Source organism: Micropterus salmoides, unplaced genomic scaffold (assembly GCF_014851395.1).
Source record: "Micropterus salmoides isolate LMB-PRFRI ecotype aquatic unplaced genomic scaffold, ASM1485139v1 Ms_hic_scaffold_16, whole genome shotgun sequence".
Lineage (NCBI taxonomy): Eukaryota > Metazoa > Chordata > Actinopteri > Centrarchiformes > Centrarchidae > Micropterus > Micropterus salmoides.
This window is the reverse complement of record NW_024040707.1, coordinates 33,173,408-33,199,507: the sequence shown is the minus strand read 5'-3', so window position 1 is coordinate 33,199,507 and position 26,100 is coordinate 33,173,408. Positions and strand designations below refer to the sequence as shown.

The following is a 26,100-nucleotide window of genomic DNA, read 5'->3' as shown; positions in this document are numbered from 1 at the left end:
ATGGCTATTAAAAAAGAAACCTAGAGTCAGATCCTTCACTCATGTCATGGGTGATGCATAGTTTGCCCACCGGAGGGCGACCAGCTGCAGCTCCCCTGTTAACAGCACTGCCTCACCACAAAAACCACAGAAGAATCAGCTGACCGGAGTTTACACAGCATTTCGAAACATGCGGAGGGCTGTGTGAACGGAGAGTCGATCTTTTGTCAAGTTGATTGCATGACTTAAATAATCATGATAAAAACAGACCCAGTCACTTCTCCTCTCCTGAAAACATTCATGACTTGCTAACCCTCCCGTTTTTCACTGCCATCTCCCGGCTTCCTACCAGCTCACAGCAGTTTAATATTACGGTAGTTGGGTGTTGAAAGCTACGCTGCTGGACAGACGGAACTGTACATTTATTTCAAACAGTGTGGCAGTGCTAGCGATTGGTCCACATTTGTCCCTAGTTCATCCCTTCTAAATATTCTCTAAAATCACGTAACGTTAACGTTACAGCAGCTCATGCTGCCCGTTGCTAAATTAGCCACAAAGCTAATGCTGTGTTTATTAGTGGAGGAGCGCTAACGTTGAAGAGCCGCTAAACTATAGTTTCTGACTTATTCTAAATATATCTGCGAGCCGCCAGTCTGCAGTTAGTCGGCGTGTCTGTAGCTCGTCTTTGTGGGACGTTATAGATGTGAAACGCTGTAGTCAGAGCCGTAACGGCTCTGTTTATAGTTACAACGTTAGTTAAATGAAATCTCAAAGTTGCAGGTCCTTGTTGTTGTAGACATTCCTGTAGTATTAGATGCATTCAACAGCGGTTCACTGTATCCTACACAGCATGATTTATAACGATGGTGGTTAAATGGTTTCACATAGCTTTGGTTAGAATAGTGCTGGTAAAGGGATAAACTAGATGTCATTGTGCTACATTGAAATTATGTGTAAAGTGAAATACACATGGTTATTCTCTCTCACTAGCCGTGTTTCCATCAATGTTTTTTAATACGCATTTTGAAGTATCGCATTAGAAAAGGTTGATGGAAATGGCAAAATTCTAAACAAAATCCTTAATTTCGCAAAAAAGTTTTTACGTTCGCTTGAGGTGGTTTTTGCCTTTTGCAAATCTGGGCAGCCAGCCTTCATCATCTGTTCTGCCAAATATGCATTCACCTCTTAAAGGTCCTTTTCAGACACTTTGCTCTGCACACTGATCAAACGGGGTTATCACCACATATTTTACTGAATCTCACTGAATGCTGGTTCTACTGAGTGTAATAAAATATTAACGACTCTAATCGTTCTTAAAATATATACTTTGAATCATTTATCCCCATTGATGAACCCCACAAAGGATATTATAGCGTTTAAAAGCATTATTTGTAGGTGCATGTAATTCTCGGCAGGCATGCAAAACTCAGAATAACACATGGCTACTCTCTCTGTTTACAGAGGGCTGAAAGTTGCACCTTCCAGTAGCAAATATTTATTGATGTGCAATTGTTTACATGTTCACTTTTTGAGACTGTAATCGATTTTATTAACATAATCCATTTAGGAAAAGGTTTTATAGCCCACATACATACCAGCTTTCAATATCGGCCTGTAGTGTAGTGTAGTTTAAACAGTAAAAGAGGTCTACTATCCAAATCATAAAATCAAAATGTCAGCTCATGAATCGGATCTTTTTCACTTTAATATCGGCATTGGCCCCCAAAAACCCATATCGGTCGGGCACTAATATCAACCTGGGTGGGCTCCTCTCATCACACTGGAGGAACAGATTGTCTTTATGATGAACAGAAAACCAACAAGACCACCGAGCCTTCCCTGAGGGCCGGAGGAGGGCCACATTAGGGGGCCGCTGTTGCTGTTGGGCTTTGGGATGCACTTTAGTGGCCACCGTGACTTCGCTTTTCTCCACTCATCCAGTCGAGTCCCATGAACGTCAGGCTCATGGTCATGAATATGAAGCCCAGTGCTGTGAAACACGCAGCCTGAAACCCAAAGAGATCATGTTACTTCCTTTAACTCTGGGGGTCTCAGCTCTGCCCCCTCAGTCAGAGAACTCACCTGGATCTTTGGTCTGGACTTCAGGGGCTCCTGGTCGGTGGGGATAATGCGGATGTAGAACAGACCAGGAAGGATGAAGATCAGACTGGGAGCAGTGGTCGCCCCTGGGCACACAGAGGAGGCAGGTCACATGACTGTCAGAGGAGCTGGCTGTAATCAGTACACTTCTGAAACTCTGAACACGGTCAGACTACCTGAGAGGTCCCAGACTACCTGAGAGGTCCCAGACTATCTGAGAGGTCCCAGACTACCTGAGAGGTCCCAGACTAAGTGAGAGGTCCCAGACCAGTGGAGAGATCCCAGACTACCTCAGAAATCCCAGACCACCTGAGACGTCCCCCTGAGCAAGGCCCTGAACCCCGAACTGTATACAATGGCAGCCCACTGCTCCTAAATAGGATGGGTTCAAGGCAGAGAACAAATATTCCCTTCCCCCTGCAGGGTGACAGTAGCTCAGTCGGTAAGGACTTGGTTGGAAACCAGAAGGTCATTGGTTCATTGGAGTCCAGCTCGCCCCCTCCCTTGGAGGTCCCAGACTATCTGAGAGGTTCTTTGTAAACCAAACCTCTTCATTTTAGTTTTTTATTCTGGATTTATTCTTCAGACAATAGATGACTGATTTAAAAAATCATCATGAAGTGGATGTTAAAATATAGCTCTGTGAGTCCATAACTACACCGAGCTGTCTAGATTGGTTTGTGGTCTTAAAATCAGCGACTCAAGCTGAGCGTTGAGGAAACTTTGGAACTGACGTATTACTGACATGTTCATCACCCACTTAAAAGGAAGTTTTTCCTTGCCTCTGTCTCCTAGTGCTGCTCTTGGTGGGAACTGTTGGGCTTCTGTAAATATCATCACAGAGTACGGTCTAGACCTGCTCTTTTATGAAAAGCGCTGTGAGATAACTGTTGTTGTGATTTGGCGCTATATAAATAAAATTGAATTGAACTGAATCACTCAGTGCTTGTACGTATGGGACCGCAGTCACCAGGTGATGTAATTATGTAAATCTGTCGCCTGCAAAATTATGGTAAAATGTTCATCTGAGAACTCCACATGTCTGCTTCGTTTGCTCAGGAATCCACCATCTTTCTTCTGCTAGCCCAGACTGTAATATGCTGTGGTTAGTTGATCATGTCGAATGATCTTCCAGTACACAAGCAGAATTCTCACCACGTCTGGAACAAACATCCACTAAACTCTATACAGCAGAAAATGGCTGATATTAAATAAACTAAGTACACTGAACAAAATTATAAACGCAACACTTTTGGTTTTTCCCCCCCATTCATCATGAGCTGAACTCAAAGATCTAAGACTTTCTCTATGTACACAAAAGGACTTTTTCTCTCAAATGTTCACGAATCTGTCAAAATCTGTGTCAGTGAGCACTTCTCCTTTGCCGAGATCATCCATCCACCTCACAGGTGTGGCATATCAAGATGCTGATCAGACAGCATGGGGATTGCACAGGTGTGCCTTAGGCTGGCCACAATAAAAGGCCACTCCAAAATGTTATGGAAGATTTTATTAGACTTTAATATTTGTAACCCACAGAAAACAATCCACTGTGGGTTACAAATATTAAAGGCCAATAAAATCTTCCATAAAATGTGCAGTTCCATCACACAGCACAATGCCACAGATGTTGCAAGTTTTGAGGGACTGTGCAATTGCATGCTGACTGCAGGAATGTCCACCAGAGCTGTTGCTGTGAATTGAATGTTCATTTCTCTGCCATAAGCCGTCTCGAAGGCATTTCAGAGAATTTGGCAGTACATCCAACAGATTTTAACAGAGTTGTGAACAATATTTGCAAGAAATGGGCATTTTGTGTACATAGAGAAAGACTTTGAGTTCAGCTCATGATGAATGGGGGCAAAAACAAAAGGGTTGCCTTTATAATTTTGTTCAGTGTATTATGGGCAAACAAATCTAATAAGAAAAAAACAGAAAACTATACATAAACCAATCAATTCAAATCCCCCAAATCCCTCTTTTCACAGTGCCTTTAAGTGTCATATCCCACCAGTGATGCCAAAGATGTCTCGGATGTTGGGAACCAGGATGACCAGCAGGTTGACAGCGAACAGCAGACACACGGCGATGGCGATGTGACGGACCCAGTGGAAGGGTCGCCCTGGAAAGAGCAGCTGCAGGAGGGCACGCCGGATCTGATGGAAACACAGACGTGAGGATGCTGCTTGGGTATCAGACAACACTAAATCACAGCAGAGCAACAGTATGTATGTATGTATATACATAATTTGTTCAAATCAGAATTCTCACTGTTAATTAATAACCCCATGTACCTGTGGATCCAAATCCAATTATTTAATTTTTCCAAACCTCAACCTCTAGCTTCAACCCACCGTTAGTCACATGTACACAGAATGTAAAAACCTCTGATTGGATGTTTCTTTCTGGGAATCGTAGTTTGTATTAATGATTCATCAGAACTGAAACATGTCGCTGCACTAATAAAGTTAGAAATGGCAGCCATGTTTGTTGACTTATGACACAAATGACGTATTATCTCATAATTACAAGAAAAGATTTAAAAATAATCTCATAATCCCGGATTCTGTGACATGACAGTGAAACATGTTTATATTACTTTATTGCATGCTTTATTTTGACAGTGATTATTATTAAGATCTGGATCTTATAATTAGAAGATTTTTTTCTTGGGTCAATGTAGAAATGAACCAGATGGACATGAAGCTAATGAGTTACAGAGGGCAGATTTATTAAACCTTCCTGTCCAGGTGTTTCATGTTGAAAGCTCTTAATGGGCTTACTCTGGTAGGCTTTTATTCACGCTGAAAGTGAACGAAAACCATGGCTGACTGTGACAAAGTGGACACACAGTTGCACCCTCAGCAGTGTTTTAGGTGTTAATTAAAAGGATGGCAGTTTAACTGCAACAACGGACATAAATAGCCTATACGTTAATAGTTCTGTGTACCCCTCTAGCTACATCAGTTAGTAACCCTCAAGACAGTCAATGTTGTAGGTTACCCTTCCTAATGTTTTTAACAAAACTTTTATGCAGAGAAGATGACTATATGAGATTCTTTACTGTAGCCAGCTACCTAATAGGCCTAACATATTTCTACATCAATGTATGCAGAACAGGTTTTACTATATGATTGTATGGATTATTTTAATAGAAATACATTTAAATATACTTTTTGTTGCCTTTTAGTTTATGGTTTACCATTTACAATGTGGGCTTCCATGGGCGCCGACATTGTTTTGTGACGTAATTCCGCTGCTACTCGTGAAGTCGGGGTACAGATTTTTTCTCCGAGTTCACAAGTAGGAAATCCGACTTCACGTGGCGTTCCAGGATAAATTTCCCAGCTCCGAGTTGCCTGGAACGCAGCAATAGTACTGTGGAAATGTACCTGAAATTACCACGCGAAGTACTGTAGGAAAGGTACTTCCACCTCCTCCTGACTGGCCGTTACATGTTTGTGCTTTTATTTGAGAATCTACAGAACCCCAGTTTCCCTCTGGGTTTGATTCGGTACAGAAACACACAGGTGGGGTAGTGAGTGTCAGGTGTGTGTGTGAAGGTATGTTCTTACAGGAAACAGGACCACAGGTACAGTCAGAGTGACGGCCACCAGGACGGCCAGCCGGACACACAGGATCAGCGTGTCCAGAGGGTCCACCTTACTGTAGGTGTGCAGGAGCTCGGCTTCTGTGTTCCCTGCACACACACACACACACACACACACACACACACACACACACACACACACACACACACACAGATATATCACCTGTAACATCACTGTCTTTAATCTGAGCTGTGTTTGCAGCTGATTAAAGAGATGCTGCCTCACCGTAGAACGTCAGGTAGCCAAATATGGCGGTGAAGAAGTACATGATGAACATGCCCAGGATGGAAACGTTGCCAATGTTCTGCATTCTTCTCTTGGTTGGACTTCAGGGGAACAAGATGGCAGCAAAACAGTTCATGAATTCAAGAAAGAGAGATTTCTACAGTTTACTTTCAGCAAACCCCCCCCCCCCCCTCCGAGACTGCTTCAGTGCCCAAACATGAAACTATCTGGCCACTTGGACAGGCTGTTGACTTCCAAATACAGTATCTGGATATATAATATAATCTGGATTTACTGGTCTTCTGACTGCTTGTGTTTCTGGACCCGTCTGACTTTTTATATCCCAGAAATCCCAGATTTCATTATAACTGGCCAAGAATAACACCCACATTGTGATAAGCCTGAATGATCCTTTAACTGTGAACAGTGCTGATTTTCTTAACAGACATTTGAGAAAACATTGTCTGGATTTGGGCGCCATCACAAAATCAGGAGTCCAGCTTTAAAAAGCATAAAGGCCAGTGAATGCAGTGTTCCCTGAAATTGTGTACTGTGAGAACAACATGCAGTCTTACTTGCTCAGTTCAGTGTAGATGGGGAGTACTTCAGGGTGACATACAAACGCAAATGCCAGGATGGGGATGGTATATGCAGTCTGCAAATCAAGTCACAGAGGAATTTCACTTGGTTTATTTCCAGTGAGCACATGAACTCTGCAGCACCCTGTTCTACATGATGGACCCACAGTCCAGACCAGATACCACACCTGTGTTCAGCCCTCTGAACAGAGCGCTTTGTAAATGAACAGCTCAAATGGGAACTTTTGTGTGTGAGCTGGTCTCTAACCTCTTGGTTGACGGTGAAGAATTTGGCGCTGCATGTGTCCTCTGGGACGTCTGCGCTCACAGAGAAGTTGCCAAACACTTCCAGAGGACAGGCAATGTTGAATTTCTTGTAGATGACCTGATGAGATGGAGAGAGAAAGTTTAACAGATGCTGCCTCTGGTAACTAAACACACATTTATTAATAATTAGTCATTTTGTATGGAAATCCAGGAATATGAAATAGTTAAAAAACAAATGAACTTTAATTCAGGATCCTAATGTTTAAATATACTGCAAAGATGAGTATGTATCACTAAGTTGTTTATAAAGAAGTATTTCAAGTTGATAGAATTGTCAGGGAAATGTGTTTAAATCTAAATGTGCTTCACTCTGAAAGAGAAATCATCTGATGATCACTCTTCATTTTGTATTTTTCTTTCTTTTTACCTCTTAAGGAATCATAAGATAATATTGCTGAATACATTGTTAAAGTAATCTTACAAACTTACGTTGCTCTGTATTTGCTAAAATGCATTAATTACCATTATAAAAATGTTGCGTAATCATGCTGTTTAAACACCTCTGTGACTGGGATGTTCATTAATTAAAATAAGAACAAGTTAAGGCAGCACTCAGGGAGCTGAGTGCGTTTGGTGACATGGATATTTGCTCAGCACCATATGAAGTTTGGGGAACAGATTATTCACAAGATTTGACCCCATAATTAAATGTACTAATGATATGAAGAAAGAGACATTTATTCAGATCGATGAACAAAAGAGTTCTTGACTGCCCTGACAAACGCAGAGACGTCGTATCTCATGGGCAATGTGTGCTGGTCAAGAGTTGAACTAGCTGCAAAATTAGGAACTAAAACTGGCCTTAAAGGTAAAGAGCGGGGTCAGATTGGAAAACAAGACGATAGATCCGTTTAGCTGAGTAGTTAGGAGAAAACGAGAAGTGAAAAGCACATGCCTTACGAATCGCTCACTATCACATCTGAGGTGATGGCATCTCAGACAGCAGCAGCACTTTTAAGAATATAATAAGGGTGATAAATAAGTGAAAGCAATTGAGGATGCTAAATTACTGATGGCTTTAATAACAAATATGGGTTTTACATAAAGAGGATCAGTATATATAAAGTGTATTACTATTTGGTTCATTTAGTTTGATTTGATAAGCATTTGTTTTAATGTTGAGAAGTGGAATGATATTTCAGTTCAACAAAAACACCTTTTACTTTGACAAAATTTCAATCAATGATAGTGTGGTTTTTTATAGACGTATTCATTGATTTGTTTGCTTTAACACCTGATTAAATAATTTGATTGAGGGAAGTACTTCAACCATTAATTTACTCTTTAATATTTGTTCATTTCTCTCATTTAACTTTGACTACACAACCATCATTTTTATCTATTATGTTACCCAACTGCTTTATTTTTTATTATAATATACTGTTTAATGGACTAATAAAGTTCACATCAGGAGTGCATTTGCAGAAGTAGACAGGCAACTGTCTGCATGTGTACCATATTTGGTGTGATGTGAATAAGAAGAGATCTCATAGTTGTTTCCCTCATTTCTCCAAGACACAAATGAGCTGCTTTTAATACCAAGGTGTGACCAAAGGCCTTTTCTCCCACTTCTCAAATTCATCTCAGGAGAAACAACCATATAAAATCTTATTTATGTCTGACTCTGATCAAGACAAGAGATCTCTAACTGATCTTAAATAAGTCTAATTTATGTTTCCTGAACATTGGACCATGAGATCAGAGAAAGAGCTCAAAGAAAACTCAGCTATGACTCCAGGGATCTCACGATTCTTCTCACATATGTCTCATAGTGACTTCAGGAGCAAATAACTCATCTGTGTATTACTCTGATCAAAAGATGAGATCTCGAAATGATCTTAAATAAGTGTAATTTAAGTCTCTAGAATGTGGATCAGAAAAAAGCTCCAAGAAATGTCTCTTGGTTGAAATACTTGCACTTCTTTTTAGGGGTCTTTATACTTAGTAGTTACAGAGAAGAGGAATAAAATATATTTCCTCTTTGAAAATAATGCACTTTCAAATTACATGTTTTCCAGTTTGTTAAGGTCACAGTGTAACTGGAACACCCACCACTTGGACATTTAGGGATTAACAATTAAGGACTGAATGCACACAGGAAGTGAGATCAACATGTCATCCAGAATGAGCACTTTTACTTTTGATACTTAAGTACTTTCACTGTGGAATACTTTTATACCTTTACTTATAAACTCAGTAACATCTCCGCAGTCCTCCTAACTGCTTTTTAAGAGCAAAACATGAATGACCTAAAAAGATTTTTGTGTACATAGAGAAAGTCTTAGATCTTTGAGTTCAGCTCATGATGAATGGTGGCAAAAACAAAAGGGTTGCCTTTATAATTTTGTTCAGTTTATGTTAGAGGTCTCACGCCTCTGGAGCATCTAGCGGTTAAGTGTCTTGTTCAGGGACACATTGGTGGATTTGTCAGAGTGGGACTCGAACCCAGGTCTCCCACACCAAAGGCATGTGCCATTGCCACCCCACACTTTTTATTTCTACTGGACTCTTCCCAAAACATATTGGTAAACATATCTACACGAATCCTTCTGTAGGTTGTCTCTGTATCTAGGTCACTGATTTACTGAGAGTTTGCAGCTAGCAGCTACTGCATAGCTTCCCAAAGGAGCAAACGGCTCCCTGCAGCAGCTGTTACTGTAACTCATCACAGCCCAACCAGCTGCAGCTGAAGGATTCAACCAGGAGACGCTGGGAGCGACACAGAGGCTCGCCTTCGTCAGGAAATAAAAATAAGAATTCATTTCAATTAGACCTTTGAGTTAAAGCTGTAAACACAAAAATGACATTTTATCCTGTTTAACAAACTGATCCGCCAACCCAGTGAAGTTGTGAGGGTGGAGCTGGACTTTCTGTCACTGGTGTCAGAGAGGAGGATGCTGTCCAAGCTTACATGCTCCACCCACTCCATGAAGTGCTGGTCAAATACAGGAGGACTTATAGTGACAGACTCGTCCCCCCAACATGCACCTCAGAGCGCAACAGGAAGTCATTCCTGCCTGTGGCGCTCAGACTCTTTAACTCCTCCCTCAGAGTCAGACACACAGACTCTTAGTCAGTCACAAGTGCAATACCTGACATATTGTGCAATATGATCAATACTTAATGTGCTATTTTCTCTGCTATTCTGTTCTAATACTGTTGTTTTTAAGATTGTATCCATCCACATCAACTATACCTGTACTCATTATTATAATTAATATCTATTTCACTGCTACTATTTATCATGACACTTCTGTTTATACTGTACAATATATATGTAAAATACTGTACATGGCAGCACTCCTTTATATTTAGACTTTATATTTTTAGATTTGTATATTTTGTTATAACTTTCTATTATTATTTCTATTCCTTTATGTCTCCACATGCAAAGTGAGCAACTGTAACAAAAGAATTTCCCCTCTGTGATCAGCTTAGCTTCAAATGAACCAGTAGCACAATGTAGTAGCAAGGGGTAAGGTTACTGGTAAATGCTGTAAATGCTACATTATAATACACAGAAACACACATTATTTACACTTTATTCCTAAATATTGTTGCTGTTGATATCCTGCAGTTTCTGGATATTTTAACACCAGTTAAATAACTAGATGATCAGTGATAACAAGAAGCATGTTATTAATTTCCTTTTGTTTATAATAACTCTCACTATAAACTATAAAACTATAGAGTCATGGTGGGTAGTCAGCGACCACATGCTGTGGGCTGTTAGTCGCTGCTGTAGCTTAGTGCTCATTGACTTGCTTTGACGTAACAACAAATGATTCCTGTAGCACTAACTGTGCCGTGACAGTAATTGTAAAGTTATGCATTGTGTCCTGCAGACTCACCGCAGACAGAAAAAAGACCATGCAGGAGAGAGAGAAGCCGCTGGTGTAACCAAGATACCCTGCAGAGAGCAAGAAGACAACCTCAGACACCTCGGAGAAAACATCAGGCTCTGTTTCTATGTCAGATTACATACACACATTGTAGAGCAGAGCACATGGTTTGTTTCCTGCATGGCTGCAATGAATCCAGACACACAATAAGAAAATGCTGAGCTCCTTCAAAACCCTGAAATAATGAACCAACTGTGAGGAGCTTTCCTCTGAGGAGCTGCTGAGTGGGATCGAGTGGACGTACCCAGGTGTTTCATCAGGGTCAGTGGGAGGATGGTGCAGACAGTGACGATGATGATGAGGTAGTTTCCATTCATGAACCAGTCGCTAGGTGCACAACACAAGATGTTACACACACACACACACAGTAAAGCACTCACTTAAATACTGTAAATCTGCATTCAGAGGCGAGGTCTGTTTTCGTACCAGAGGCAGAAAGTCAAATGTGATGTATTTGCTTTTTAGACAGGTGGCTGCTATGTGAAAGTCATTGTTCTCATTCTTTCCTGTGTCCGTTCCCTTTACTTGGTAAAAACAGATTTAAGCAGTCCTTTCTTTTGTACAGTGTAAACATGACCACATGGCGACGCACCATGTTGTTCATGTTTAGACAACAGCAGAAAAGCTGCAGCTTAAACCACTTGCAGTTTCTCATTGCATTGTTGTTGAGGTTTGTTCACTGTGCTGCTTACTGACTTTACATCCTGACAGACTGCCTCTATGTTCAGCTTCAGCTTAATCACGTTTAGAGTCAGATCAGAATGACACATGCTTATTCTCTTTATGTGCTGCAGTGGTTAGCACTGTCACCTCACAGCAAGAAGGTCGTGGGTTCAAACCCCGGTTGCCCCGGCCTTTCTGTGTGGAGTTTGCATGTTCTCCCCGTGTCCGCATGCTCCGGCTGCTCCGGCTTCCTCCCACCATCCAAAGACATGCAGGCTAGGTGTGGATGTGAGTGTGAGTTGTTGTCCGTCTATGTGCGGTCCTGCCATGGACTGGCTATGTGTGGTCCTGCCATGGACTGGCGACCTATCCAGGGTGTTCCCTACCCCCCCACCCCCCCCACCCCGCGACCCTGTACGCAGGATAAGCGGTTGACGATGGATGGATGGACTAGGGTACCACATGTGTGCATTACTAAATCTTTTAAACATGAAACTATATATCTGTGAGGAGTTTTTAAAGATTTACGCATTCAGGAGGAACCAATGGGCTCGAAGCTGAGAGCTACAGACATGAAGTGAGACAGGAGTGACAGGTTGGTGGTTTGAATCTCTGTAATGGACACACAACAGATGAAAGTGACACACACTTCAGAGTTATTCTCATTACTCACTCAGAGCCGTATGTCTGGCCGAGGAAGGCTTGGATGACGAGCGGTAACTCAGATTTGACTATGAACAGGTAGCTGGACATGGCTGAAGAAAGAGTGTGTGTTAGTGCACGTGGACACAGTGATGCTCTAGCACCTGCTCATGTGACGTTTCTACACCTGTCTGCAGGGTCTCACCTCCAATGTTATGCAGCGTTATGATGACAGCTGCTAGAATCTTCCCTGTATGACCAAAAGCTCTGAGGCCAAGCTGCTCGTAGGCACGAATACCTGAAGAACCCAGAGACAAAGGACCCTGTTAGCAAACAGACTGTGGACACTCAGACACCTGTTCAAGACTACCAGCTGAAGAGACAGAGAGGATGGAGCTCTGAGACAATATTTATAACCAAACAAAAACTTACCCACAACTCCAGCACTGCGCAGCAGCAGATGGACGGAATAAGAGGACAGACAAGCGATACACGTCAGCAGGATCCTGTAAAACACACACAGGTACAGGAGGTCAGCAGTGTCTCAGTAGTTTGTGTATTGCACAGCTTTTGGGAATAATTGAGAAAATCTGCTTTGAAGTCTTGCATCACTGGAAAGGAGCAACCCCCTTGATGTAAATACATCAGTGTCTCCTGCACATTTTAAAGCCCATATTTTTAGACTGACCAAACCACAAAGGGTCAACATGGTGCCGTTTCAAGAAAACACAGGCTTCTTTCTTTGCAGAGTTTGGAGGACATATGTGGAGTAGCCTTGCCCTCCTTTGGTACACCAGACATTACTGGCCTCTTAAAGGAAAGGTTCACAGTTTTCAAGCATCTTCAGTAAGGATGCATAAACTATCTTTCTAGAGCACTTTTCTGTTTCTGTTCTGTTCTGTTCAGGACACAGAAACACAAACACATTAAATAAAGTTTGTTAATATCACTTATGCTGAGTCTCCACTTGAGTGCTGGAGCTGAACACGGCGATGGAAGTTCTCCCGAGGGGAAGTGAATGAGGATTGAGGGCTTGTTAAACCTCTGCTGAACTCAAACATCTGTACAGTCCCGCTTCACAGAAACATCTGTCAGCTAGCATTAACATCTTTCAGCTTCTGGTCACACCAGACAAAGAGAGAACGTAGCAGGAACCTTTAATTTGAAACAGGGAGGACGTCTTATTTCTTCTCTCACATGTTTCATACTTTTACTTTAAGCTGCTTTTGGAAAGGGGCTCCATTCAGGAGGTCAGCAGTCATAAATCCATCACATGCAGGATGTAAATATTGAACAGATCAATGGGAGTGATACAACTGGAAGTGGCAGCGCCCTCTAGCGGCTGCTGTGATTCTGCCGGGAGCTCAGGAGGAACTTGTTGCTTGTCTGTCATGTTTTGAAGGTAAATGTCTCAACCTGGACTGTAAACCCTGTTTGGTTGTCAGGAGCACACCTTCTGCTCTGTAAGGTGGATTTATTCTGATTACTGGGACGAGTGGATGTATTTCAGGTTTGTGTCAGGTTTTGGTCTATGTGTCTGCCTATTTCCTGTTTTATTTTGAAATTGTCCGTGTCAGTTGTTTGTCCTCTTCTTTGCTCAGTCCTTGTTGTCTTGTGCTTCCTGTCTATTTATTCACCATCGATGTGGTTTCGGATTGTTATTTCTCATCTGCCTGGCACCCTGGATCTGTCTGTTCCCTTTGACTGTGGATCTTGGACTTAACGTTCCCCTTTTGGATTTATCATTCTTTAGTTGGACATTTTGTTGTTTGGATTATTTTGGGACATGGCCTGCACTTACTGTAAGTTTGCACACGTTATTGGTGTTAAATCCATTTTGAAACTCAGCCTGCTGTGTTCACGTCTGCAGCTGGGCCATATAACATATAATGTTTCTGCCAGTGCACAGGGCCATCTCTGACACTTTGACATCTCTTTTGAGTGTACAAATGATTGATTCATTGCGGATTCCTGCTGGAATTATGGATTATGAATCGAAGAGATTCATAAAAAGAGAAATATGAAAACAAACACTGAACAATGCTTATTAAATATTCAGTAATTGTGAATCATAAATCAGATGTGTTTTTTTTAATCTTTGATGGGATGTTTGTGTTGTTATCATTTCTGTGGAATTATAATCAGAACATGTGGACATTTCTAATAACAGCTGTGTGACGCTGCTGACTGGATAATGATCTACTGTTTCTGCTACTCACAGGAAAAGTACGACGCCGGTGTTGGACATGGCGTACGACAGACCCAGAATGCCGCTGCCCATGATGGCGTTGCTCAGGTTGAAGACTGACATCCCAAAGGAGGTTTTACCCTCAAACTGGAAAAAAGGCAAGACTGGAATATTAACTTCAAAGACACAATAATAATGATTTTATGGTGTTCTCCAAGGAAATGCAACACCTTTCAGCTCTCTAATCAAGCATCTTCTTCCACAGACGGTGACATGCATCTCTTTTGCATTTATGTTTAGGGGTTAAATCAGCTGCTTGCTTCGGGTTCATCTTTCAGTTGAGTTATCCTGTCGTAGGTGTTAGAAAACTAGAACAACACTTTATGTTGTAAAACATGAGGAGAACATAAGAACCGTCGACCCTGCATGGGTTCTGCCTCTCTCACACTCACGTCGGTGAACTGAGGCCTCTTCCGTCCATCACTCTTATGCTGCAGGAACTTTTCCTCCTCTGGTGGGACTCTGTAAAATCCATCACAGACAAACAGAAACGCTGCACTTCTTCTTGTTCTTCTTCTTCAGCTTTAAATAATAACAGAACATGAATTCACAGCGATAGGAAACATACCCTGCCTCCACAGCAGCATCGCCGTTCGGTAAGAGCTCCATACTTAGGACGGGAACATTGGATGAACGTGTTGAAAGGTGAAATCTGAAGAAGAAGAAACAGTTTTAAACCACCTCATGTACAGTATCGGCATATTTAATCATTTCTTTTGTCATATATTGAAAAATATTCTGGGTTTTTTTTTAGCCACGCTTGCTAGCAGCTTGGCCCTGGGGTTTGGTCAGAATGAAACAATATTTAGTACAGAAGCCCTAAGAGGCCATTCATTCATACATTTTATTTACTCTCTTTTTACTAGGGGTGGGGGAAAAAATCGATACAGCATAGTATCGTAATATTTGCCATGGCAATACTGTGTCGATACATGGACGCTGAAGTATCGATATTTTATTATATAAATTGCAGATGGGAGTTTTAACTTTTTGGTACTAGAATAATAAAATCTATTGCTTTTTTAGTCCACTAGAAAACTTAACAGGACCATATAGAGGACTGAAAAAGTGATATGAACAAACAGAGAAATGTATCTTTTTAGATAAACAGATGTTGACAAAGTTTGACTTTAGGGACCTAATCGGAAGTTGGAAATAGGTAATAAATTGCAATATATCTTAAAATATTTGAATAAACGACCACAGTTTGAAATGAAAGGGACTTGCGGTTATGGAAACCGATTGACACCAAATTTCACACAGCCCCTTGGGAGGGCGTGCCACATAAGGTCCCCCGGTTTGATGTAGTTCGGACGTTGCAAACGTAAGGTATGACATCACATCCAGTTTTTTTAGCTTAGAATTCGGACATTTTTTGGCGGATCAAAATTTACGGGAAAACAGAGTAAATAAAATATATGAACATATGGCCTCTTAGGGCTTCTGTAATTTAGCACCAGTCAGCTCACCTTTATTTATACAACCCAAAATCATAAATGGACCTCAGTGGGCTTCACAGTGTGTAGAACATATGACAGCAGATGTCTATACAACCTTCATTTGGATGAGGAAAAACTCAGCAAACAAATACTTAAGATGAGAAAAGACTTACAAAAGGAAATCACAATAAAGAAGATGAAAACCTAAAGTAAATAGATCATGTTAAAGCTGCACTAATCAATATTTTAGATTCAAAGGATCAAATGATGTGTGTGGATGTGTTGCAGTGACAAACACAAATTTATAAGGATTTTAGCTCTGTGGAGATTTTTAGCCTCTTTCAGCTGTTTGTTTTGGTTTCACAGCGAGGTAGGAGATGGATGAAGACAGACTATGAGGGTGGATGTGTGTGAGCTCTGTGACACATTGGAGAGCTGCACAGAGTGGGTGTAAAAGAAAGTTTCCTCTGTCCTCATCCATCTTGAAGATGTCCGATAGTAAAAGTATCGATGCTTGCTTACAACAAGATGCCAAAGCTACAGTAGACAGGAGTTTGTTACTGTGATACAAGCCAGAGCTGCTGGACAGAAGACAGTAAGTGGACAGAGAAGACGGACAGAGACAGAAAGTGAATTACACAAGCTGGGTTCAGCAGCTACGATCAGCCCCACGTCATCAGCATTAAAGTACATATCCACCCACCGAGCCACAAACACACCTCTCCATGCGTCTGTGTTTGGTCTGAAAGCACTGCAGCCTCCAGGTCAAACACTATCACAATACTCTGCTGACATGCAGTTACAACAGATCATCCGTCATTTTTTAACATAGAAAGCTCAGCAATTCCAGCTTCTCAGATGTAAATAGGTGCTGATTTCTTTTCTTGTGGACTATTTGTCAGACAAAAGAAGACATCAGAGTTAGAGTGTGACAGGGTGAACCTGGCCCTAGTGTTTCACAGAGTATTAAAAAATCTGGATCCAGTGTGGACTCTGCTTATGGAAACTTTCATTCAAATTCAAAATCTATTTAAATTCCAAGTTTTTACTAAAGTTCTAAAAAAGTTTGTTCGCTGCTCTTTGCTAATATAAACAGTTGGCTAACAGAGCCATAGCCACAGTGGTTTAAACATTAGGTAACATCAGCTTTTGCATTGGGCCACAATATTTCCCAAAGGCCTGTGAAAAGCAACGTGGCTCTGCAGATAAGAAGCTGGAGGGAAGCCAATCTGGACGACCCCAGTTGTGGATCTCCTCCCTTTCGGCCCCAGTAATGGCAGACAGAGTGATAACAGCTGAGAATGACCTCCCTGCTCAAACATGACTGAACTGGTTCCTCAGACATTGACATTTTGTATAACAGTCCTCGCATGTACTCTATTTGTAAATACTGCCCCCCCGCAGAGAGACACTTTATGTCCATGTGTCAGGCGCTGAATATGTTCATGTTTCCAGAGAGAAGTCAAACAAGTAGGTTTTAATTAAAGGAAACTTTAACGTCCTGTGAGAGGACGAAACATAAAGACACATAAAACAACACATCTGTTGCAGCCAGGATAAACATGTGAGTGTTCTGCACATCCCCTGGTCCCAGTACTTCCCCAGACTCTCCCAGACTCTGCATGACTACCGGGTCTGGTTTAACAGAGTCATTGCAGGGGTAGGGAGTGTTTTGCTCAGTTGGTTCTAATCTTGGGGTGTCTCAACCTCCAACCAGCCTGGTCAGCATAGGGGGTAATCGTCACGGTCAGGTCCAGGTGGTACACGTCATGGGTCAGCTACATGGGGTAAACGTCAGGCGTCAGCTACAGGGGGTAATCGTCACGGTCAGGTCCAGGTGGTACACGTCATGGGTCAGCTACATGGGGTAAACGTCAGGCGTCAGCTACAGGGGGTAAACGTCGGATGTCAGCTACATGGGGTAAACGTCAGGTGTCAGCTACAGGGGGTAAACGTCAGGTGTCAGCTACAGGGGGTACACGTCAGGTGTCAGCTACATGGGGTAAACGTCAGGTGTCAGCTACATGGGGTAAACGTCAGGTGTCAGCATAGGGGGTAAACGTCAGGTGTCAGCTACATGGGGTAAACGTCAGGTGTCAGCTACAGGGGGTAAACGTCAGGTGTCAGCTACATGGGGTAAACGTCAGGTGTCAGCTACATGAGGTAAACGTCAGGTGTCAGCTATAGGGGGTACACGTCAGGTGTCAGCTACATGGGGTAAACGTCAGGTGTCAGCTACAGGGGGTAATCGTCACGGTCAGGTCCAGGTGGTACACGTCATGGGTCAGCTACATGGGGTAAACTTCAGGCGTCACCTACAGGGGGTAAACGTCAGGTGTCAGCTACAGGGGGTAAACGTCAGGTGTCAGCTACATGGGGTAAACGTCAGGTGTCAGCTACAGGGGGTAAACGTCAGGCGTCAGCTACAGGGGGTAAACGTCAGGTGTCACCTACAGGGGGTAAACTTCAGGCGTCACCTACAGGGGGTAAACGTCAGGTGTCACCTACAGGGGGTAAACGTCAGGTGTCAGCTACAGGGGGTAAACGTCAGGTGTCAGCTACAGGGGGTAAACGTCAGGTGTCAGCTACAGGGGGTAAACGTCAGGCGTCAGCTACAGGGGGTAAACGTCAGGCGTCAGCTACAGGGGGTAAACGTCATGGGTCAGCTACAGGGGGTAAACGTCAGGTGTCAGCTACATGGGGTAAACGTCAGGTGTCAGCTACATGAGGTAAACGTCAGGTGTCAGCGACATGGGGAAACGTCAGGTGTCAGCTACAGGGGGTAAACGTCAGGCGTCAGCTACATGGGGTAAACATCAGGCGTCAGCTACAGGGGGTAAACGTCAGGTGTCAGCTACATGGGGTAAACATCAGGCGTCAGCTACAGGGGGTAAACGTCAGGTGTCAGCTACAGGGGGTAAACGTCAGGTGTCAGCTACATGGGGTAAACGTCAGGCGTCAGCTACAGGGGGTAAACGTCAGGCGTCAGCTACAGGGGGGAAAACGTCATGGGTCAGCTACAGGGGGTAAACGTCAGGTGTCAGCTACATGAGGTAAACGTCAGGTGTCAGCGACATGGGGAAACGTCAGGTGTCAGCTACATGGGGTAAACATCAGGCGTCAGCTACAGGGGGTAAACGTCAGGTGTCAGCTACAGGGGGTAAACGTCAGGTGTCAGCTACATGGGGTAAACGTCAGGTGTCAGCAACATGAGGTAAACGTCAGGTGTCAGCTACATGGGGTAAACGTCAGGTGTCAGCTACAGGGGGTAAACGTCAGGTGTCAGCTACATGGGGTAAACGTCAGGTGTCAGCTACATGAGGTAAACGTCAGGTGTCAGCTACATGGGGTAAACGTCAGGTGTCAGCTACAGGGGGTAAACGTCAGGTGTCAGCTACATGAGGTAAACGTCAGGTGTCAGCTACATGGGGTAAACGTCAGGTGTCAGCTACATGAGGTAAACGTCAGGTGTCAGCTACATGGGGTAAACGTCAGGTGTCAGCTACATGGGGTAAACGTCAGGTGTCAGCTACAGGGGGTAAACGTCAGGTGTCAGCTACAGGGGGTAAACGTCAGGTGTCAGCTACAGGGGGTAAACGTCAGGTGTCAGCTACAGGGGGTAAACGTCAGGTGTCAGCTACATGGGGTAAACGTCAGGTGTCAGCTACAGGGGGTAAACGTCAGGTGTCAGCTACAGGGGGTAAACGTCAGGTGTCAGCTACATGAGGTAAACGTCAGGTGTCAGCTACATGGGGTAAACGTCAGGTGTCAGCTATAGGGGGTAAACGTCAGGTGTCAGCTACAGGGGGTAAACGTCAGGTGTCAGCTACATGGGTAAACGTCAGGTGTCAGCTACATGGGGTAAACGTCAGGTGTCAGCTATAGGGGGTAAACGTCAGGTGTCAGCTACAGGGGGTAAACGTCAGGTGTCAGCTACAGGGGGTACACGTCAGGTGTCAGCTACAGGGGGTACACGTCAGGTGTCAGCTACAGGGGGTACACGTTATGGGTCAGGTCCAGGTTGTACACGTCACGGTCAGCTACAGGTGGTACACGTCACAGTCAGGTACAAGTGGCATAAGTCAGCCTGCTGGTCCCCAGGATTTTTCCATAGCTCAGCTGTTCTTCAGCTCCTGTGAGTGATTTCAGGGTCCAGACCTTAGACTGTATATAAAAAGGTCCAGACCAGCTTTGACACAATAACTCAGAACACTTGATAAAAGATAAAATAAAGTCAGAATTTAGTTATCAACGTTAAAAAAGTTCTGCTTTCTAAGAAAGTAAGTGAGCTGTTGGCCCTTCTAAAAATAGCACATTGGTCCCCGGAGAGTTTGTGATCTATAATAAGACAGAGATCCTTATAGTCTGTCAGCACATCTGATTCTAAATAGAGTGTGTGGTGGAGCATCATGTCTAACATTTAAAGAAACTTCTTTGGCCCTGGATTTAAATGTGAGGCCTCACACCAGTCGGACAGAGTCATTTAGAGCTGGACCGTGTTCGGCTTCGTCCTGCTCCGAGACGGCATCCACAAACTTAATTATATGGTGTCCAGGGGATCTGCTACGCCAACACTGCGGGCCGCCCCTCGGACAACGCTTGGAAAAAGGCGGCCCCTCAAGTTTACTTGGTTAGTTTTGCTCAATTCCTGGATACCTAAGGGATCATGATCATGTTATTTGATCGCACAGAAACTCAACAGTTGAGCCAAGACAGCCTCATATTGCTGTTTGAAAGAACTTCAGACTGCACCGAATACTTGAAGAGTTCTGTCCTCAGGGTTTATTGTTTCTGACTCTGGGAAAGTTGGAAAAACTGTAGAATTCCCCCAAACTACTATAACTCTGAACTTTAACCAGATCACACACATTTAAGCTACTCTGTGGGATCCACTGTAATATGTACCACTCTGAAAAGCTCTGGCAGCAAACATAACGGTGACAGCACACTGTCCTGTGCTAGGGAAAAATAAAGAAAACTACATTTATTATGGCGTCATCATAACAATCAGAGCACACATACCGTTACAGACTAGTCTCAGAGGTGTGTGTGCTCGAAAGCTTCACATTTATGAAACTGTAGATTGATAATTGACCCTGTAAGATAAGATAGTCCAGATCTGGATCAGGTTCTGTCCGTTCAGAGGTTATTCGTCACACAGCTGTGGTCTGAATTAATGATTAGAAGGATGTTTGCAGCACCGGGGCTCTGTGATCTGAAGTGATTAGATTCCAGTTTTGATTTAGTTGAACTTGGTTTGAATGACACATTTCTGTTGCTATGATTTATTTCACACATGATGGTTGAACATGTGATCACATCGTTGTTTGATGATGCTTTTTATCTATATATTTATTATTGCACTCATGAATATGAAAAAGTCAGTGACAGTGACTGCTCACCTGGCACCATCTGACTTACTGTGATGCAGGTACACCCACCCATCCTGTGCACCAATCAGGTTCAAGAGTTTCTTGCCAAGGCCTTTTGGCCAAAGACGCATTTACAAATGTAAACAGAAACATCTATTTCTGACAGACTCTGTAGCGTCTGCTGTCACCCGGTTCAACATTATTTATGGAACAAAACCCCAAAAGGCTAAATAGTGCAGGAAAATGATTTTAAATGTTCAAAGACAACCAGATGTGGGGTCAGTGTAAGCATGGAGACAAGCTGGTGTTAAACACTAAACATACAAAGTGAAGTGATCACACTCAGCTGAATAGAAGCTAAACAGGCTGAGTAGAAACCAGTTAGAGGAATCCTAAAGCTCACTGATGGATCTGATGTCTGATTTCTGTTTATAGAAAGTGAATAACTGCACTTTTATGATTCCCCATGTTCCTCCACATTTCTGATAACAACTTGTATGACAGAAAAACATCTCTGTACCTCACAGATGGTGTCTGCAGCCTCACAGTGAGGAAACATATAGTGTACAATGTGTGCCAGAATGAAGCCCTGCCCTGTTTTCCACCCACAGGATGTGTAGATACACAGCTTACGTAACCGTTTTTCATGCCTGTTTTCAGATGTGCTGCACATTAACGTATATATCTTAGATCAACTGTGTGACCACAGTTCACATCAACACCAGCAGAACTGTTGCTGCACGGATGTGCAGTAGTTGACAAATAAGCGCATTAAAGCATTCAAACAGAATCTTTTTTTAATTATTTCTTACTCCACAAATATGTAAAACATATTTATACCATTTTATTATTTATATCAAGAGACACCATTTATAATTTAAATGCTCATTATTTTAAAGAAACATATCAGAATATAGATTAAAATGTAGATACACTGGGGAAAATACATATTTAAACACAAATGAAACCAGCTAACCTCACTGAGTGCTGCTGCAGCCACCCCCTGGCTGTTAACAGCGCTAACAAAACATTTATCAAAACTATTACTATACTATAATCTCAAGAAGATTCATGCTTAAGCTCCTTTTAGTAACTTTTAGTATGTTTATAGTAATTAAATGAGGTGTCACATCTGGACCACAGCTGCACAGCCAGGTTAATGAGCTGGATAAACCCTTCAGAGTCTCTGCCTGTAACAACGCTGCACTCTTCTCCCACAGTTCCTCACTCTTCCTGAGCAGAAACCCCCTCAAGCAGCCAGACCACGTGGCAGCACAGCAGATCCAGCTCAGCCAGGAGAACACAGACACTTACCTCCAGAGGAGGGGGACCCTCTGTGGTGAAGTCCAGGGAGCCGAGCTGCAGTTTGGGCCGGGTGGTGGATGGTACCGCTGGCCCTGGTTTGTGGAGCCCAGTGGAGAAGCGGGGCGTCTCGGGGAGAGGTTGGGGAGAGGGGGGAGCAGGCAGGGAGCAGGGAGGGCGGCTGAGTGACGGTTTCAAGTTTCTTGTGATGTCACATGCAGATAGGCACTCCTCTTCCTCTCCCAAAGAAAAAATGTAAAGAAGTGAAGTGAAGTGTGGCTTTCTCTGGGGGCACTGGTGATGGATTGCTCTGTGGGAATTCACTGGGCTCCTCCTATGGCCCGGTCACACTGCGCCCATTGAATTGTTTCAGCTCCCACTCCCACTCTGACAGTGAAAATATGGTGAGGTGATCAGCGTAGGGTTGCATAAGAGTCTGGCTCTGCATCAGAACTGGAAAAAGCTAGCTGCATTAGATCAACGAGAAAAGCAAATACATAAACCAGCCTTCCTGAGAGAGTCCGAGCTGACCTGCAGCCGAGCTGTTTGAGACAACACATGTGCCAGGATACACTCATTCCCAGGGTTATTCTGGTCTATTGTTTCCACACAGGAACACACTTTCAGCCCAGTGTGTGTCTGGCTGCTGTAATGTTCCTCAAGACGTTAAACCCATCATGGTTTGATTTATAGTGTTCAAAGCATCCAGAGCTCCACTTTCTTTTTTGTGGGACTGTGTTTGTGTGAAAGTTCAGGTAACTGAATAAAGAGTCTAAACTGAAACTGTAAGTAGTTAATAGTAGTTAAAAGTAAGCAGCAGGTACTTCTGTACTTTAGTAAAGTGTTCTGTGCAGGAATTTAATGGACTAGTATTCTGTTTGAGTTCTGGTGACAGACGAACCTGCAGGGAATCCAGATGTTACATATGTCTCCTCCATTACAGATTTAAGAACAGTCAAAGAAGCAAAACCCTGACTTTGTTTAACGAGTCAGTCTCCAAAAACCCTGGGTCCTACATTTCCATAATGCAAGGCACTAGTGTCTTTGATTAAACGCTCTCTGTATGCCGTGTTTCTAACTCTGTAACTCAGGTTTTCTGCTATGAATTTGTACATTTTGACGTCTCCGAGCACAAACTCAGATAACCCCTGATGACATCACTATGACATCACCCACCAGCCTCAGACTTTAGAAATCCAATAACCAACCAAACCAGTAACCAAACACCCAAACCTGTAGTAGTTCACTTGTGTGATGTGTTTCAGGTAACCACAGTGTGTGTGGAGATTCATCAGAACACAGCAGGACTTCACTGATTAATAAGGACGTCCTGTGGTTCACACATGGGCTGTACATGGCTCAGATGGTTTTAAATCATTTCCACATAATAAACATATACACAGGATCAACAGTGTTACAGCTACAGTCAGATGACAGTATTCACACACATTCAGGAGCTGAAAAATACAACTAATAAAGACATTAGATTAAATTATGAAGATACACACAGGCCTGCTGTACTTTATTTTGTTTGTTTGGATTCTGTCTGTTTGTAAGGATAGAACATTATTATGTAAAATAATTTATAAAAAGACAGAAACATCTTTGGCAAACTTTACAGTGTCTGAATCCAACAACACAAACTTAAACTGATTCATACTGTCAGTCTAGAAACCAACCTGTCTGTGCTTTACCGCCATCAGCTGGATGATGTGGGGGATTGTGGGATACATGAGGAGAAGTGTGCATCCAGTTTTGGGCCCAATCCCAATGTCCACACTCACAGACTTTGAGTACCCAGTAAGTCCGTGAGGGTTTAGGACTGTCCCACTTTCAAATCGTCAAGTGCATGAGGGCTCTCTCTGCGACACTTTGAGCAGTTACACTGTTTCTCAACCTGGTGCCTGTGGACCCCTAGTGGTCCATGCCAGTATTTCAGAGGGTCCATGGAAGATTTCTGAAATAAATAAGTCAATGTGTTTTGCTAATCTAAATCTTTCCCTTAATAAAATGATAATTATTAGAATACAAAAGGAACTCTCTGTATGTTTAACATTTAATTCTCAAGACACAAACCGACAATGTTTAGACAATCCTGGTTCTGAACCTACACCAGCTACGTCAGTCCTCAGTTCTCCCCCTAAGTTTGGGGTTCAGTATCAGCCCAAGGACACTTTGACATGCAGACTGGAGGAGCGTTCTGATTAATGGGCACCGTGCTATATCTCCTGAGCCACAGCCGCCCGTGAATCCTGTGCTGACCCTCTTATTGTCCCCTCAGCACCAACACCAGGCCAACCTTCCCACTACATCTAAATCTTCCCTGTATGACTCTCTGTGAGCTGGATTAGTCGATCCTCCACTTTGGTTCAGACTACAGATGGTATAATAGCAGTGGGCTTAGCCGCCGTGACATCCCCCTTTGGTTTGTGGACTACCGTTTTGAAGCCTCGGGTTTGGCATTTCAGCCGTCGTCATCTTGGTTTTTTGGAACCAGCCATATTTGGATGAGAGGGTGGCGCTAGCTAGCTTGGTAAGACAAACACGCTTAAAAAAATGTACTTGAACAGCCGAATTCTGATAAGCTTTTTTCTCGTTAAATGTACACAGAGCAGCGGATATGAGTTGCCTCTATCCTGATTGACAGGTTGCCATGGTAGAGACTTGTCAATCACAAGGTAACCGCGCCATTAAGTCTCTTCATCTTAATGGGACCATAATTTACTAAATGAACTTCATACTGTGCTGAAGACTTGAAACTAGCTGAGACCGACTGAGACCATAAACTCATCAGGAAAGTGTTTACTGAGGGAATAAATCAGCTGAAAAGTAGCCTAATTTCCTCATAGACTTCTATACAATCACACTTCTTTCTGCAGCCAGTGGAGTTGCCCCCTGCTGGTCGTTAGAGAGAACGCCGGTTTAAGGCTCTTCAGCACTGGCTTTGCTTTACAGACACGGAGGTTCCTGCTTGGTTCAGACTGAAACATCTCATCAGCTGTTGGACGGATGGTGACATGTTAATGTGTCCAACACTTTGTTTTATGACCTAATACCTGCAGAACTGATGACATTCCCATCAGCCTCAGTTGTGTTTACTGCTAACTAGCTAATGCTAGCATGCTAACATGCTAGATGGTGAGCATGGCTACCATGACCTGCTGCTGGAGACATGAAGACACCCTGCTTGTATAAGTCGTGTTAATGAGAGGCCACAACATCAGGTCATGTCGAGCATGTTTGCACGACTCCTCTGAGTGGACGCAGAAATAGATGCTGTGATCAGAGGATTAGTGCAGCAGCCTCACCTGGACCAACACGGGACACACACACACCTACACACATACACACATACACACCTACACACACACACACACACACACACACACACACACACACACACACCTACACCCCCCACATTTGTGTGTAGTGCTGCTGATGTGTAAACAAAGCTCTGCAGTGGATTAATGATGTGTAGTAATTGAGGAAAGGTGTGTTCACAATGTTTAAAATGAGACAGGTTCAAATCCCTGACTGACTGAAACCAGAACTTCCATCAAATATAGACTTGCTACGAAGCTTTTCAGCCTCTTTCAGCTCGTTGTTTTGGTTTTTAGCCATCAGACTATGCTCACACGACCCTGGTTTCCAGCAGCGTTCGGTTTTTACCTGCTGAGCATCAGACTCACTCAGCTGGACGGAGGTGAAACTA

The 26,100-nt window shown here is 43.1% G+C and overlaps 1 protein-coding gene across 1 annotated transcript; it reads right to left on the bottom strand.

Moving 5' to 3' along the window:
• Positions 1-1,429: 1,429 nt before the first annotated feature.
• LOC119904972 (sodium-coupled neutral amino acid transporter 3-like) lies at positions 1,430-22,784 on the bottom strand. The gene is made up of 16 exons (XM_038721613.1): positions 22,401-22,784; positions 14,844-14,927; positions 14,668-14,737; positions 14,247-14,362; positions 12,460-12,533; positions 12,233-12,325; positions 12,059-12,140; positions 10,967-11,049; positions 10,672-10,730; positions 6,762-6,878; positions 6,491-6,570; positions 5,916-6,016; positions 5,655-5,779; positions 4,091-4,235; positions 2,062-2,165; positions 1,430-1,985 (listed from the first exon to the last, which is right to left on the bottom strand). Exons 2-16 carry the CDS (start codon positions 14,882-14,884, stop codon positions 1,881-1,883), a joined length of 1,395 nt encoding a protein of 464 aa, XP_038577541.1. The 5' UTR covers positions 14,885-14,927; positions 22,401-22,784; the 3' UTR covers positions 1,430-1,880.
• Between the last annotated feature and the right edge of the window lie 3,316 nt (positions 22,785-26,100).

Bases quoted from the DNA above. Each gene is read 5' to 3' on its own strand.
- LOC119904972 (XM_038721613.1), bottom strand. From the start codon at position 14,884: ATGGAGCTCTTACCGAACGGCGATGCTGCTGTGGAGGCAGG. The intron at 12,534-14,246 runs GTGAGTAGCAGA...TGTGTTTTACAG, and splicing joins ACCGGCGTCGTACTTTTCCT to GATCCTGCTGACGTGTATCG. The intron at 12,326-12,459 runs GTAAGTTTTTGT...TGGGTTCTTCAG, and splicing joins GCGCAGTGCTGGAGTTGTGG to GTATTCGTGCCTACGAGCAG.